The 15,661-nt window shown below is 48.7% G+C and overlaps 3 protein-coding genes and 1 long non-coding RNA gene across 6 annotated transcripts in view; 3 read left to right on the top strand and 1 right to left on the bottom strand.

Moving 5' to 3' along the window:
• Positions 1 to 6,008, top strand: part of LOC120954647 (E3 ubiquitin-protein ligase MIB2) — a 61,451-nt gene extending 55,443 nt beyond the window's left edge. For both annotated transcript variants that reach the window (XM_049610490.1, XM_049610489.1), the window contains exons 5-7: positions 473 to 774; positions 848 to 1,496; positions 1,581 to 6,008. In XM_049610490.1, the coding sequence (XP_049466447.1) occupies positions 473 to 774; positions 848 to 1,496; positions 1,581 to 3,966 (3,337 nt within the window). In that variant the 3' untranslated portion in view covers positions 3,967 to 6,008. The remainder of the gene's footprint in view (positions 1 to 472; positions 775 to 847; positions 1,497 to 1,580) is intronic.
• LOC120954651 (uncharacterized) overlaps positions 1 to 7,205 on the bottom strand; it is a 57,140-nt gene extending 49,935 nt beyond the window's left edge. The window contains exons 1-2 of one of the 2 annotated variants that reach the window (XR_005751715.2): positions 6,870 to 7,205; positions 4,648 to 6,249 (exon numbers count right to left, since the gene is read on the bottom strand). This is a non-coding gene — a long non-coding RNA (uncharacterized LOC120954651). Of the gene's footprint in view, positions 1 to 4,647; positions 6,250 to 6,869 lie in introns of those variants that run through there. The other variant, XR_007452760.1, reaches the window with a different exon arrangement.
• A 65-nt stretch (positions 7,206 to 7,270) lies between these two features.
• LOC120954649 (cytochrome c oxidase subunit 6A2, mitochondrial-like) lies at positions 7,271 to 7,896 on the top strand. The gene is made up of 2 exons (XM_040374750.2): positions 7,271 to 7,476; positions 7,554 to 7,896. Exons 1-2 carry the CDS (start codon positions 7,365 to 7,367, stop codon positions 7,808 to 7,810), a joined length of 369 nt encoding a protein of 122 aa, XP_040230684.2. The 5' UTR covers positions 7,271 to 7,364; the 3' UTR covers positions 7,811 to 7,896.
• Positions 7,897 to 9,359: 1,463 nt separating this feature from the next.
• LOC120954648 (D-3-phosphoglycerate dehydrogenase) lies at positions 9,360 to 15,419 on the top strand. Its single transcript, XM_040374749.2, has 6 exons — positions 9,360 to 9,603; positions 9,736 to 9,786; positions 11,753 to 11,907; positions 14,150 to 14,502; positions 14,578 to 14,796; positions 14,868 to 15,419. Exons 1-6 carry the CDS (start codon positions 9,520 to 9,522, stop codon positions 15,002 to 15,004), a joined length of 999 nt encoding a protein of 332 aa, XP_040230683.1. The 5' UTR covers positions 9,360 to 9,519; the 3' UTR covers positions 15,005 to 15,419.
• Positions 15,420 to 15,661: the final 242 nt, after the last annotated feature.

The raw sequence follows: 15,661 nt of genomic DNA, 5'->3' as shown, positions 1-15,661 counted from the left end.
AAGCTAATGAAACCTTGTAGGCGCCCATCGGTAAAACAAAAGCGCTGGGTCCTTGGTGAAATCCCCAGGAAGAGGTCCTGCCAGCTGTTGGACGACCACACGTGCTTGTTGTGGGAAAAAGTAAAACAGGAAAAGTTGGAAAACCAACGCCAGATGGTCAACTGGGGTTTTGGAAGGCGCCGGTAGGCGCACCACACACACACACACACACCAGGCAGGCATTTCCCGTTCACGGGTTCTCCCTTCCAGTGTCTCTGTGCGAGGTAGAATTAGGTTTTTTCGTGTGGAATTTCGGGCTACCTACGGCGCGAGATTTGTGCGTACACATGCATCACTCTTTCTCTCTTTCACTTGCCCACCAAACACTACCTGTCTCTTTCCGTTCCATATCCTACGAAGATCGTGATACGATCATCCCTCCTTCCATATATAAAATGACACCGTACTGACAAACTCCATATCATTCTTCCAGCATCCGTTTGCCACCGCGGAAGGGCGCAGCCAAGATACAGCTAAAAGGCATCTTTGTCGGTGCGAGAGTAACGCGCGGTCCCGACTGGGAATGGAATAATCAGGACGGCGGTCCGGGCAAGACTGGTCGTGTTATGGAAATTCGCGGCTGGGACAACGAATCCTGTCGCAGCGTCGCCAGTGTAGCGTGGGCCTCCGGCTCCACCAACGTGTATCGGTTAGGGCATAAGGGAAACGTGGATCTGCGGTACGTGCAGCCAGCCGTCGGCGGATATTACTACAAAGATCACATGCCAGTATTAGGTAGGTTGGCGGTTTTTTTTAAATCAAACTATAAACGAATCTCCTAACCGATTGCATCATCTCCTCTCCCCAGGACAACCGGAAGAACAGCAGCCGGTTTCGCCGCCGGTGCGTTCGCACTTTTACGTCGGCGACCGGGTGCAGGTGGCGATCGCGGAGGATCGCCTCAAGATGCTGCAGCAGGGCCACGGCGGATGGAATCCGCGCATGGCCGAATACCTGACGAAGGTCGGCATCGTGCACCGGATCACGGACAAGGGCGACATACGGGTGCAGTACGAGGGCTGCGCCAACCGGTGGACGTTCCATCCGGCGGCGCTCGTCAAGATCTACAGCTTCAACGTGGGCGACATGGTGACGTTCATCTCGGACCCGGCCAAGATGCAGCATCTGCAGAAGGGGCACGGCGAGTGGATCGAAACGATGCACAACGTGCTGGGCAAGCCGGGCAAGGTGATCAAGATCTACGGCGATGGGGATTTGCGCGTCCAGCAGCTGGATGACGATATGGCGTGGACGGTAAATCCGAAGTGCGTCAAGCTGGCGTCATCGTGTCATGCGGCGGCGACAGAACGATCGAACAGTATGGCGGATCTGAGCAATCAGCGCAACCAGGAGCATCATATGGCACCGTTGGCCGGGCTGACCGGGGGTACTGCGGCGGATAAGCTGGTGCGGGAGGCGGCCCAGGGTAATCTGGACTACGTGCAGAGTCAGCTATGGTAAGAAGAGCGACAGTATTTTTGTATTTTTAGAGTGAAACCCCTGTATTAATGACATTTGTATGCTTCTCTCCGTACTTGCAGCATGACTCCGGAGGCAGTGAACTACGTGAGCGGTGGCAAAACCTGCCTGCAAGTCGCAGCCCACCAGGGTCACGTGGAGCTCGTGAAATACCTCATCCTCATGGGCGCCAACGTCAACGTGGTGGACAAGGAGGGTGATTCCACCCTCCACTACGCCGCGTTCGGCAACCAGCCGGAGGTAATGCGCGTCCTGCTCCAGCACAACGCCAGCATCGACGAGCTCAACTCGTCCCACTGCTCCGCGCTGCACATCTCCGCCCACAAGAAGCCGCCGCACTGCGTGAAGGTGCTGCTCGAGTTCGGCGCCAACGTGAACATGCAGGACGCGTACGGCGACACCGCCCTGCACGACGCCATCGGCAAGGAGAACACGGAAGTGGTCGAGCTGCTCTGCAGCTGCCCAACGCTCGACCTGACGATCCGCAACCACCGCGGCTTCAACGCGCTGCACCACGCGTCCCTGAAGGGCAACGTGCACGCGGCGCGCCACATCATCCGCCTGGCGCGGCAGCTGGTGAACGTGCGCAAGGATGACGGGTTCGCGGCGCTGCATCTGACCGCGCTGAACGGGCACACGCGCGTCATTGAGGTGCTGGTGCAGGAGGGCCAGGCGGACATAAACATCCGCAACAACCGCAGCCAGACGCCGTTCCTGCTGGCGGTGTCGCAGGGCCACACGGCCGCGATCGAGAAGCTGGTCGATCTGGGCGCGGACGTGCGGGCGCGCGACGAGGACGGCGACAACGCGATGCATCTGTGCATCATCAAGAAGGGCAACCTGGTGCACGACGTGTCGCCGACGGATGCGCCGAAAATACACGACATCTACCAGTCGCTGGCTGGCATCGTGATCGAGCATCGGTTGATGTACGCGCTGCTGTGCTTTCTCGCCAGTGAGGGCTGCCCGTTGGACGTGAACCGGAAGGGCGCCCGTGTGCTCGACTGGATCGGCAGTCCGCAGATCAAGGAGATCATTGTGGAGTACGAGCGGACGCGGCTGGCACGGGAAGCGGCGGCAGCCGCCGCCCCCAACGGTCCCGTCATCTCCACGAGCTACCCGGTCGCCCACGGTCTCGGTTCCGCGGTCGGCGGGTCGTGCTCGCGCAATCTTCCCAACGCCGAGGAGGACACCCAGCAGTTGCTGTGCAACTTTGAGGGGATGAGCATTGCACCCGCGGGCTCCACCACCGCCGCGCCGAGCATTGAGGCGGTGAGTGGTGGCAGCGGGCGGGTGGAGAAGCTTGCGGACGCTGCCGGCAGTGGATCGCTTGCGCTCGAGAACGGCCTAGCGGGTGGTAGCGGCCTTCAGCACGCCTCGCCACCACCTCCACCATCATCCTCTTCCTCCAGTGGCCCGGCGGGCGGCAACAGCAGCAGCAGCAACAGCAATCCCCCTACCCCTGCCCGCCGCAACCGGGGACATGCGGCGGCAGCGGCGGCAGCAGCCGCCCGCGACGCAACCACTGCCGGTGCACTCGTCACACCGCCCGCCGTCCTCGGGGCCGGCAGTCACGGTGATGAGTCGGAGCACGGCGCAGCACCCCAGCCACCCCCGCACACCTCCACCGAGCTGAACGTCAGCGGTAGCTTCGGCAACGACGTGTTTGTGCAGGCGTTCCACCCGCGCCACTCACCCAACAGAGCCTTATCGCCCGCGATGGGCGACTCGCCCGCCACCGGCGCCCCAATCCCGCCCAATCACGGGATGTTCGCGAAACCGATGATGAAGCCGTGCCGCGGCGGGGCCAGCCATCTGTCGGGCATGTTCGGTACTACCACCAACGCTGCCGCCGCCGCCGCCGCCGCGAAGCATAACAGCCCGCGGCAGTTCGTGCAGGACAAGAGCGTGCCCCAGCCACCAACGCCCGCCGCACCCGCCAGTGCCGCCGGTGCTGCGTCCTCCGCTAGTCCAACGCCACCGCCAGTGCCACCGCCGCTGCCGACGACGCCGGCCCATCAGCTGCACCAGCTGCTCCACCAGCCGCCACTGCCCCCGACGGACGCACCGCGCGAGTGCATCGTGTGCAACGAGACGCTCGCGCTGATCGTGTTCGAGCCCTGCCAGCATCAGATCGCCTGCGCCGAGTGTGGCGTGCGGATGAAGAAGTGTCTCACCTGCGGGCTGCACATCGAGCGGCGCACGACCGCCGCCGGCTGCCCGCTCGAGGGCTCGAAGGACGGCCGGCTGCTGTCCGCCGACCGGCTGCGCTACCTCGAGAGCAAGATCATGGAGATAGAGGAAACGCACTGCTGCAGCATCTGCATGGAGCGCCGGCGGAACGTCGCGTTCCTCTGCGGCCACAGCTCCTGCTCCAAGTGTGCGGAAACGCTCAAGATCTGCCACATGTGCCGGAAGCCGATCACGAAAAAGATTAATCTTTATTAGGAGCGGTTAGGGTGAAGCATAAAAAAGGGTAATTTGCGCTTGCAAAAAAGCAAAAGCAACAAGATATAGAACAAGAACCATTATAGGCTAGATAATCGAAAGGGCGAAAGGGGAGAGAATGCTAATGTCAGCTAATTTGTAAGTGTTCACTATTTATTTCACAATTTCCTAAACAAAACCGACCCAAACTCACCCTCACACACACATATACGCACACAGCGTCCCGTGCGTCTCGCAGCAAAACGTCCCAAAGCGTGTAGAGAGTAGGGCCGACTCTGAGCCCCTCCAAACACTACTTCCTAAAGCCTAGTCCTGTTTCGTATTCTGTTTAGGGAGAGGGTTGCGCGCGGGCGTCTAGTGTTTAGTTCCCGTTCACCACCACCACCACCACCATCCCCCATATATCCATCGTGTGTATCTCTCTCACCGTGTGTAAATAGAACGTTTTCGGTATGTGTGTTATATATAAATAGGTATATATATATAAATGTAAATGTAAAGTGTGTATGTGTTCAACGATAGAACAAATGGTTCCCCGATAGTCGAAAATGCACAGCGCATCAGCATGATCCTATAGTGTGTGTGTGTGAGAAGTGTATGTGTGTGTGGGTGTGGTTGATATGATGTTCGGTTTATCATTAACGACGCGTAAAGGGACGAATTAGTTTATGGCACACATAGTTTTGTTTGTTTTTGTTAGATAACTAATAGCTTAATTTGCCTGCGTATATTAAAAAACGAAATTAAAGAAGAAAAAACACAAACAGTCTAAAAAGTATGGCAAAGAATGGAGTTGAAATGTGAGAAGAATGTTCCGCCTCAGTCAAACCTCGTTGTTGTTCGCACCTTTCGTCTCGGTGGGCTTGTAAGTGTCACTTACGCATTTGCACAAAACATTGATACGCTTGTAAATACCGCTGCAATGGCGTGATCCATCATTACAACAAGCTTGTACAAGAGTGTGTTCAACATCTGCAGCATGAAGTTAATGCTTTTCTTGAGGATAGCTTTGCGACTTTTGCTCCACTGCAAACTATTATTGCCCAGTTTTATGTTCCCCAGTAAGTGTGTTTTGTGGTTTTGTTTTGTTGTACTATTTTCTCATTAACGAGTTTAGTTTTTGCACAATATATCGTACCATCAGATCATTTGTGAATACGCACAACTGCTTAAAAACACACAATTGTGTCACTTTATTAAAAAAAAACTCTCTCTCTCTCACACTCACTGCCTCAGCTAAGTCAAAACCATGCCAAAATTTGTCTTCTTTCCTTTTTCATAAAAATAAAATCCGTCTCTGCGGGAAAGTGGAAGCGAAAAATCAACAGTATGTATGTTAAATAAACTAAAACAAAGGCGTTAACACTGATTGTAAGCGAACGCAAAATATAACGAACAAGAAAGTATATCCCCGCACTGTGTAAGCGTTTGGTGAAAATGTAGCTTTGTAGGAGCACACACATACACACATCGTGTAGCAAAGATTGTTGTACGTTGTTGTGTTAAAAAAGCATAACAGAAGACTTGTGTCTGACTCGCGAGGGGAGGGAGAGAAGATTCACAGACACATCCCGGTAGCTTTTTTAAATTAATCTCTATTCCGTTGTTGATCCCTTTTTATATCACATATTATCGAATCGAATGAGACGAGCATGCGAACTGCACATTGGTGATGGAAACACGCATTCTGGGTGGTAGTGGTAGACCCAGAAGCAGGACTGCTGTAGCTATTTTTGTACAACTGTTTCCAGCTGCTTTGTTTTCGGAAGTGCAATATAAGCCAAAAACAGTGCAATAAGTGTAATAATGTTGCATGCTCCCCGTTTTTTAGGTGAAGATAGCAAGAGTCCGTTTAGTTCGATAATGAGCGAATTTTAGGAGAAAATAAACAGCGCAAACCCACCATCACCACCACCACCGTTGCAGGTGTGGAAAAATAGTTTGGATTTATATCTTTTTTTTAATAATAGCTACCAACAGCACCTCCCGAAGAACAACAGCATTGTCGCTTTTGTATGTGCGTTTGATGTACAAGCTGGACACGAAAATTTGCCTTTAAATTGCTCGTTAAGTGGTTTTCCAACTGTTGTACTAACAAAATGTTTATCCCAGAAAGTGTTGCAAGCGCAAACTTGTGTTTTTCTGTAACGAGCAAGAGATTATTATTGCGTGCAGCAAGCAGTGAAATTTGCAACCAACCTGGATGTGCACCGAGAAGCGATAAAAGCAGTAATGAGATACGATAATTACCAATCTGTTTTGTGATAGATATTTACGTACAATCTGTCGAATCAGAAAAAAATGATAACAGCCAAAAACAAACAAAACAAAACAACACAAAAGAGAATAAAAAAATGATGTTCAAAATGATCGATTTTCGGTGCGTGTGGATGTGTGTAAATGTGTTTTGTCGCACTCAACGAAAAAACGGTAAATGAATACCCCACATACACTCCCCGTGACTATAGCAAATATGTTCCCGTTTCCGCAAGATGTCTGAAAATTTAAGCCACAAAAATAAATAGTATAAAAATGCAAAAGTTGCGCGCGCTGTTACTAAAAAAATAGCACATTGCAAAAAACAAACAAATAAACAAGCAAAAAGAAAAGCAAATCCGAAAAAAATAGTAGTATAGTTAGGAAGAGAAAGCGATAAAGTACACTGCACCAACCAAATGGTGATAAGGCGATAAGGGGTGTGATAGGCGAAAATAGGCAAACGAAGGAAAGCAAGCCCAATGAACGCTAATATTAAATCATTTGTAATAACCCCCTGAATCGTTACTACACACACACAAACACAACAAACACAAATTGTATGTAAATGGATAAATAAGCAAATTTGTATAAAATAAAGGAAAATATGATTGAAAAAAAACAAAAAAAAAAGATAAAAGACTTACAATATGATTTTTGTATTGCTGTGCGCATTTCCAACAGGAAAAGCATTCCTGTTGGCAATTGATAAGCATCGGTGCGCACGTGGTTGATGTTGATTTAGGTCACTATACTCGATGCTGGATGTTTCCTACCGTGGATTCTGATGATAAGGAATCGAACCGCCATTTTGGATTGAATTGATGCAAAACAAATTACAGACGACGAACCGAACTTCCCTACTACAATTCACAACCGTCTTCGCTTGAGCTGTTGAGCGGCACTGAGTGGTTTGTTTTTGGGGAACGCTTTGAAATCCCATCCTTGGCTTTACATTGCCATGGCAACAAACACTTGACATGCGGTAAGCATTGGCACCGTTGAAAGAAATAGACAACTGAGGAGACTGGTGAATTAGTTTCCATGGTTACTGTGTCTTCTTTGACATCTCCCAAACTACCACTGGATTCGCATTTCCAGAACATCCATCCTCGTTGCAACACATCCATCAAAACAGGAAGATGTCCTCAAGTTTGTCTCGATTCTCACGAACCTCCAATATGGCGACTTTATTCCTGAGACGGACGTTCTGCCTCAATGCACCAACAGCTCCTCCTTGTCCTCCATGTCCGGGTAAGTGCAGATGATAGTGGGATGAATACCCAATACCTTCAGTGCAACTTCCCATTTTAACGCCATTCCTCCTGAAGAACCTGCTCCTTCGTCATCCCGTGGATACAAGTTTTGGAAGAAAATTACCTTCATGGTAGCGATGCCGCTCGTTGGACTGATCGCGCTGAACACGTACACCGAGCACCAGAAGGAACATGCGCACCGGCCCCGTCCAAAGTTCATCGAGTACGAGTATCTTCACATACGCACCAAGCGCTACCCGTGGCGGGATGGAGTGAAGACGCTCTTTCACAATCCGGAAGCGAACGCACTGCCGACGGGATATGAAAAATAATTCAAGAGGATATCGAAGCACACTTGGTGGATCTGTTTGACTATGTTGAGCCATCGGAACGGATAAACTGTTCACAGTTAGAAAAATGGCCTTTTCTTAGTCTCTTTTCACTTCTTTTACCACGAGAGCACATAACAAGGGTTTCTATTGAGCAATTAATGTTGTCGGACTGCTTCAAAAATCATTAGCAGTCTAATCAGACCCTTCAAAATCCTTTAATCTGTCTACCGTTTGGGTGACAAGAACTATTAGTTTGCCATCACCATGGTAAATCTTATCATCTCCTTTAGGAGCAGTAGCAGCAGGTAACAACCGGCCTCGAGGCAAAGGGACCACTTGATGGAAATTCCAACCGATAAGTGTAGTTGGCCAATGCCAAGATACAGCTTTCCTGTAGAACTTATGCACGGTCGAGAAGCGCTTGTGTACACAGAGTACGCACCAGGGCGACCAGAGCATTGGTTCGTCGTACCCAAGATAAGGAGCGCGCGCGAGCGGGCAAAAACACGCCGCAGTGAGAGTGATGCGTGTGATTCACGAGACACCGGCGGCGGCGGCGGCTGCGACTCCCTATCTTCTGCCCCCTGACAACATGGTACGCGTGTCTTCTCCCGGAGGTGATGATAGTTTCCGTCATCCCGATCGTCATGTAAACGGGTGGTAAACAAACGTAGCCACAGACCGATAAGCTGTCAATGATAAGCGAGCGCGAGCTCAGTCCTCTTGGCGGCTCAGGCAGCGGGCGGAGGCACGTGGATGGGGTTTGTGCTCGATCCTGACCTGGCCCTGGCAACTAGAAATTGGTGAGAGGCGGACGGTTGGAACAGTGGGAAATGATGATTGAGTTTGGTCGGAAATATTAATAAGTTTTAGGGGACATTTAGGTGACCAGAGACTTTTTACACAACGAGGACAGTTCTAACTCCAACTATGTAAGTATAATTAAACCTTTCTTTTTGTCCATTTGTAACCTTCCCACATGTCTACTGTACGATCTACTGTATACTTTTGCCGTTACAGGATGCGCTACGCCCACTTTCATCGCCATGGTGGGCATGGAAACCGGTACCAGTAACCGGTGCAAGAGCGGCGTAATTGAACCGTGCTGCCTGTGTATTGACCGGGCAGAACCCTTTGCATTTATTCCCACCCGTCCCCACACAAGCCCACCCGTTCTAGAACCGGCCCGGGACGTAGGACGTCATGCAAACCGGGTCGATTCCTCGATGTTGTCGCGCAGCAGCATCTTCGCTTCATCTAAGTAAACAGCAACATGCTCGTCTTTCCTACGCTCGATCATTCGATCGTCGCCACGGTAGTATTGGTGCGCGTACAGCGAGAGATGACGCCTAGAGCCGGGCCTGTTACAAGTGCACCATTACATGCGGGCTAGACTCGTCTGCGCGATATCTCGTTTCATTCTCGTTCTGGTTCGTTCGCGCTCGCTCGCACTCACGCGCCTTCCCTAGCCCTGGCTGTGCTCGTGCAAGCGAGATAGAGTGGCCGGTCCTCTGAGGTCGTGAGCCTTGAGTGGTGGCACCATCGCCGTCGTCCAGCTTGTGCGATCCAGCTATTCGTTTGGAACAGTGCGTCCGGTGCAGTTGTGTTTTGCTTTGTTGTGTTGTGCAGCCCTTTGCTCGCAGGAACGAAAGTAGTGTAGTTCAGTTAAAAGGCATTTCTCTCACACATAAACCGATCCCTTCCCCAAAATGCCAGTTGATATTAAGCGTGTGCTAGTGTGCGATGCCGTTGACAATGCGTGCGTCAAGCTGCTGCAAGACCATGGCATTCAAGTGAGTAGTGTTTTGTGCCATTTTAAAACGGGAATCTTCCAAATTCTGATTACATACACGGTGCTGCTTTCTATGAAGTGTAACTAAACACGTTTATCCTTTCCTTGTGGGATGGTGTTGCTATTGTTGCAGGTTGACTACAAGCTGAAGCTGTCACAGGATGAGCTGATTAAGGAGGTTAAGGTGAGTGTACTCTGGCTCGCTTTAGACTAGTGCGCGGACGGGGGAGCCGGATCTTGAAGCTTCCCTTAGCTCCAGAGCGCGCGTGTATGGGACGGAAGGGCTTGGAGAGGCGAGTTAATTGAAGAATTGGATACAACTAGTTTGGCCTTACTGCATAGACTGAAGGTTGTCTAGAAGCTGAAACCTTTGGAAGGGTTCTAGATCGCGTTTTTGAATACCGTTAGAATCTGAGTAAAAGAAAATAGCATGAAATAACAAAGTGGAGTCGATATTGCTAATAACTATCATAAAACTACATGGTTGATTTTTTGTTACGGGAACTTCAAGAAAAAATATGCCATAAAATCAGCTATATTTAATTTTCAATTTTTAAAACGTAGCAATCATGCAAATTCCTTATCTTCTTTTAAATTTCAGAAATGTATGTATTGCTTCGGAAAGATTGTCTACCTTTATAGCACCTGCTTCTTAATTTACGACCTTAATACATCTTCTTAAGTCTTGGAATAATACTCTAGTTCATTCAGTTCATATAATTGAGGGCTCCATATTAATTAATTTTAAGCGATACTAAGGGTAATTAGCTAGAAGTGTAAAGGGTTTAGAGTATTTTCAACTTTGCTTCTACCTGCTGGTATTAAATTTCTTTATAATACAGGCCTTTTCAACGTAACCACTAGGTACAACTTCAAATGAAATCCTTACAGATTGTTTTATCTTTGCAAGAAGCCCCACTTATTTAGGTTCCATTCATGTTTTTAGTATTTTTAATTGCAAACATAAGTCAAATTCGCACTAAATCACTTTGATAATTTTAGCTGGTATTTTTCTGCAACCCTCACTCATTAGCACTCTTTACATGATGTTCCCAACCATGGTTCATTGAGCCAGTGCAACCAAAGCAATCAAAAGCATGAAGATGCCCGGTAATAAAGATTTGCTAGCTTTTCATGTCCTAACATAAAGCGATTTTAGTGAAAACGATCATCAGAGGACATAATTATTCCGATTTTAACTTCTGGTTTGCGTGAATTTCGGCATTTCATTCCACTCGGTTCCGTATAATTGAAATTAGCTGACCTAGGACTCAAATTTGCCTTCCAGCTGGGTTAGTAATGCAAAAATCCTCATAGAATTTTAGGCACTTTTCTAAGACGATCAAATCCTTTAGCGAAACGCAAATCCTACTATAATACTATCGTGCTATTAAAGCTGTACGGCATTAAATAAAATAACTTCGCTGATTAGTTCTGTTCCAGTTGCCATGTTCTAGATATTAAATATAGTTCGATCCGAGCTCTATTTTTAAATCATATCATTCAAACCTACTTCCACCTATCCCCCCCATATTCATTCACTTCATCATCCACAACAAAACCAAATCATCATCGCCCAGACACGCCATCCAATCGTATCCTTGAGCAATTGAGCACGCATTTATTGTTTTTTTGCTCTCCCCTCACGTAATATGCCCATCAACACCACGATGGACCCCCACCTTTCCTCCCGCACTCTCCTAACCCCACTCCCACAGTCCATCGCAATTAATCTTGCGACCAAATGAATGAGGCGTGCGTCAACATTTAATCGAACCATTTCCCGCCGTGCCACAATGGCCGAGCAGCACGAGCAGCCGCGCCCCGCGGGGTTGCTAAACAGTCCGTAGTAAACAAGAGCTGCCTTACCCGCGAATGCCCCCCCCCGGGGCAGCCCGTAGTAGGAGTCCTTGCTTTCCGCGCTGGCGCATCCGTAACGAATTCATTCTCCGGAAAACTACCACCACCGGAAAGCTTCCGTTTTGACGGATGAAATATTCGCGTGTAATGCGCGCCTAGAGAGGATAAGGAAGAAGACGTAAAGGGGGGATGAGTTGGGCGAGACGAGATAGATAGACTGCCATCAAGAATTAGATTTCCATCATCACAAACTAATCGACTTTTTCGACGATTTTTGTTTATTGTGACAGAATTATGATGCTCTCATCGTGCGGTCGGACACGAAAATTACGGCCGAGATTTTGGACGCGGGCGCCGGCCGGGTGAAGGCGGTCGGACGTGCCGGTGCCGGCGTGGACAACATCAACATCGAAGCAGCGACGCGAAACAACGTGCTGGTGCTGAAGTAAGTAGCGAACGTTTGCCCAGTGGCAGTGTGTGCGTGCGTGATGAAGTGATAAGTGTTGGGAATGAAAGTGAACGATTTTTTTAAATTATACAACAAACCCTCAACAAATGCTCATCAATATTGTTGTTACTTCGGTAACAATTTCTTTCCGGGTGTTTGAAATAAGAAAATGATCTTTGACGTTTTGATGCAAATTCTATATTTTTAACTTGTCCGGTCACACTCGCTTTTGCTACTGCCAATAGTTTCGCGCCGTTTCCTGTCTATGCCCTTATGCTCGACCTTTATGGGGTGTATGACCGGAGGCTGGATCGTGTCTCTTCATCTCTTTCGCAATGTATATGTTTGCCTCTTTCAGTTGATAACATCCTTTACGCCACCTAGCGGCACCTTTTCTAACTTGGTTTATCTACATATCTCGGTCACTAGGTGACAGCAGTTGTGTTGTTTACCTTTTTCACGCAGCCAAAACAGTCAACACAAAAACGTGCTAACAATTGTAAAGCCTTGAATACCAAAATATACCACTTTTTTTTCGACACAATCGGCTAAAATCCAAGATTGCACTGTAAAATCCAAGATTGCAAGATTACACATCTCACATCATACACATCATTGCTCTCTCTATCTCTCTCTCTCTCTCTTTGCCGACTCGTTAGTCGTGACTCACTCCTGATAGATTCAAATACTTTACTCTCTGTGCCGACTACTGACTCACTTTTTTCGGATTCAGCTGGCTCACTCTATTCGGATTCAAATCACAAATTGTTTGGAATTAAACTTACACATCTGCTTCGCCGACAACTAATTTAGGCTATTGAGGTTTTACTTCCTGATGCAACGTAGAAAAGCATTAACATATCTTTGGTAGCTTGATGTATATTGCTGATACTCAATGGAAGTGCGTCAGAACATACCAAACTGGACATGCGAATGCTTGAGTCCAACGCGATACTCTGACTGACAAGCTTAGCTTAATGCCGTCACAAGCATAATCATGACATTTTCTAGCTTGTGGATAGTGCTTCCAAACATCATTGTTTCAGTCACCAACACTCATCGCTGAAACGAAGTTCAAGTCAGTTCACCGTGATGATCAGGGGTGAGACTCAAACAGTTGTTGAACCTATCACATGCTTGGTGACATTTTTTGTAGCACCCAACTCTTGGTCACTCACTTGGTCATGATATTTTCTCCTTATGATAATCACGACATTCTTGGGAAATACTTGGCAAGGGATGCCAAGCCACAAAATGAGCATGCTTTCTCGCACTGTCCGTTATGATGGTCTGTTAGGTAAAATGATAAAGCATTTGAGGAAGAAATCATGCTCATTTTGTTGCTTGGGATCACTCGCACGCACCGCACATCTCCCATGACTATCATAATGATCTTCTTCTTCTTCTTTGGCACAACAACCTCTGTTGGTCAAGGCCTGCCTGTACCCACTTGGTGAAATGAGCTTGACTTTCAGTGACTTATTGTTACCATAGCAGGATAGTCGGTCCTACGTATGGGGGCACGGTCTATTCGGGACTTGAACCCATGACGGGCATATTGTTACGTTGTACGAGTTGACGACTATACCACCAGACCGGTCCGATCATGATGATCACCTACAGAAAATGTCAAATTTCCAAGTGACTGACCAAGAGTTGGGTAGCTGGTTGTTGCAGTATTAAAAAATAATATTTTGATCTTTATACTACATCGTGCTTGAATAAAAGTAATGTGTTTGAATCCGTTTTGTTTTTGCAAAATTTTGCGTAACAAAATAAACCGTGCCGAATCTGACAGTTGTGCAATCGATGATGATAATTGGGTTATTTATTGGACCGAGTAACTTACACCACCTGACGGTGTGATCAAGTGGTAGACAGCGGTGTCTATTCAAAAGACCCTGTACACCCTGTATAAATTCTACGTGTACAGTTGAATCCATACATGCACTTGCAGGATTCAACTCATTCCCTCACTCTTACTCAGTATGCACATATCTAGTGTATCTGAAGATCTTCGGGGTGAGTTAAAGGTTCAAATTGCAATATCCACTAATTTACTCCAATTCAAATCAATGAGCATGAAAATGTAGTAAATAACCCATTACCAATATGAAATTCCACTAGTTGGTTTGCAGTACAGTACAACCATACAAGCAACTTTTTAACTCTTCTCAATGGAAGTAATTACTTCCAACCACAAACTAACTTTTCCATTCCGCTTCCCTCGCCCAAACAGCACTCCCGGCGGCAATTCGATTTCGGCGTGCGAGCTGACGTGCTTCCTGATCGGGGCGCTGGCCCGCCCCATCTGCCCGGCGGCCACCAGCATGAAGGAGGGCCGCTGGGACCGGAAGCTGTACTCCGGCTCGGAGCTGTACGGCAAGACGCTCGCCATTCTCGGGCTCGGTCGCATCGGGCGCGAGGTCGGCGTACGCATGAACGCGTTCGGGATGCGCGTGATCGGGTTCGATCCGATCACGACGGCCGCGGAGGCGAAGGCGGCCGGCATCGAGAAGATGGAGCTGGAGCAGATCTGGCCGTTGGCCGACTACATCACCGTCCACACGCCGCTCATTCCTGCCACACGCAGTAAGCACGCGATTCTATTGGTGTTGTAAGAAGGAATTGATTCCAAAAATGGCTTTCTTTCTCTCTTTTTGACAGATTTGATCTCGACCGCTACCCTTGCCAAGTGCCGGAAGGGCGTACGGGTGGTTAACGTCGCCCGGGGTGGCATCATCGATGAGGCCGCCCTGGTGACGGCCCTCGAGAGTGGCCAGTGTGGTGGGGCCGCCGTCGACGTGTACCCGGAGGAGCCCCCGAAATCGGACACCACTCGGAAGCTCATCAATCACCCGAAGGTGGTCGCAACGCCTCACCTGGGTAAGAAGAGAGTGTGACTTTGGGCGTACCAGCGTGTCTAATTACCTTCAATCTTCTTACCTGCCCCACAGGTGCCAGTACGTCCGAGGCGCAGGTGCGCGTCGCCGTCGAGGTAGCGGAACAATTCATCGCCCTGACGGGCAAATCGACCGTCTACACGCAGTACGCCGGTGTCGTGAATCGGGACGTGTTGAAGAATGTGTTTTAAATCGAATCGAACCGAGGCGGCAACTTTGTTACAAAAGCCGGCTATTTTCGGCAAGCCCGCGGACGCCAAATCAATCATTCCCACGATGTCGATGCCGGTGTTGTGACGTCATCGGTTGCGGCTGCCGCACATCGGCGCTACACTGCTGCTGTTCCGCCAATTACTAATGAAATCGACCGCAGGGCCGGGAAATTTGACACCAAACTTCGAGGAAAAATTGACAAATGGGAAAGGACACACACACACGCACAAAGTGACAAAAATTGTAACCATAAGGGCACACATTACGAACATATACAGAAAAACGAGAGAGCCTTTTTTACGCCGTCATGGGAAAGGATCCTATTGCTTGGCTAAGCGGAAATAGACAGGAACACATAAGTAAAAAATAAAAAAAAAGTAATATCCTAATTTATCTTCCATCGGTTGAATGCGCCTCCACTGCGTTGATGTACGGCGTTGTGCCCTTGAAGCGGAAAGAAACCTGAGAGCAAACACGAAAATAGGGAGGCAGCAGAAGGACCTAGCAATTTGCCAATATTAAATAACCGATTGCTGAGGGTAAGTCCCAGCCCAACCTAGACAAACAACAGCCGCTGTGCGACCATTTTGAAGCCAATTACGAAGCTGATGGCGGTTTTGCCATAAAACTTGGAA

This window comes from Anopheles coluzzii, chromosome 3 (genome assembly GCF_943734685.1).
Source record: "Anopheles coluzzii chromosome 3, AcolN3, whole genome shotgun sequence".
Classification (NCBI taxonomy): Eukaryota; Metazoa; Arthropoda; class Insecta; order Diptera; family Culicidae; genus Anopheles; species Anopheles coluzzii.
This window is presented reverse-complemented; position numbering and strand designations above follow the sequence as displayed.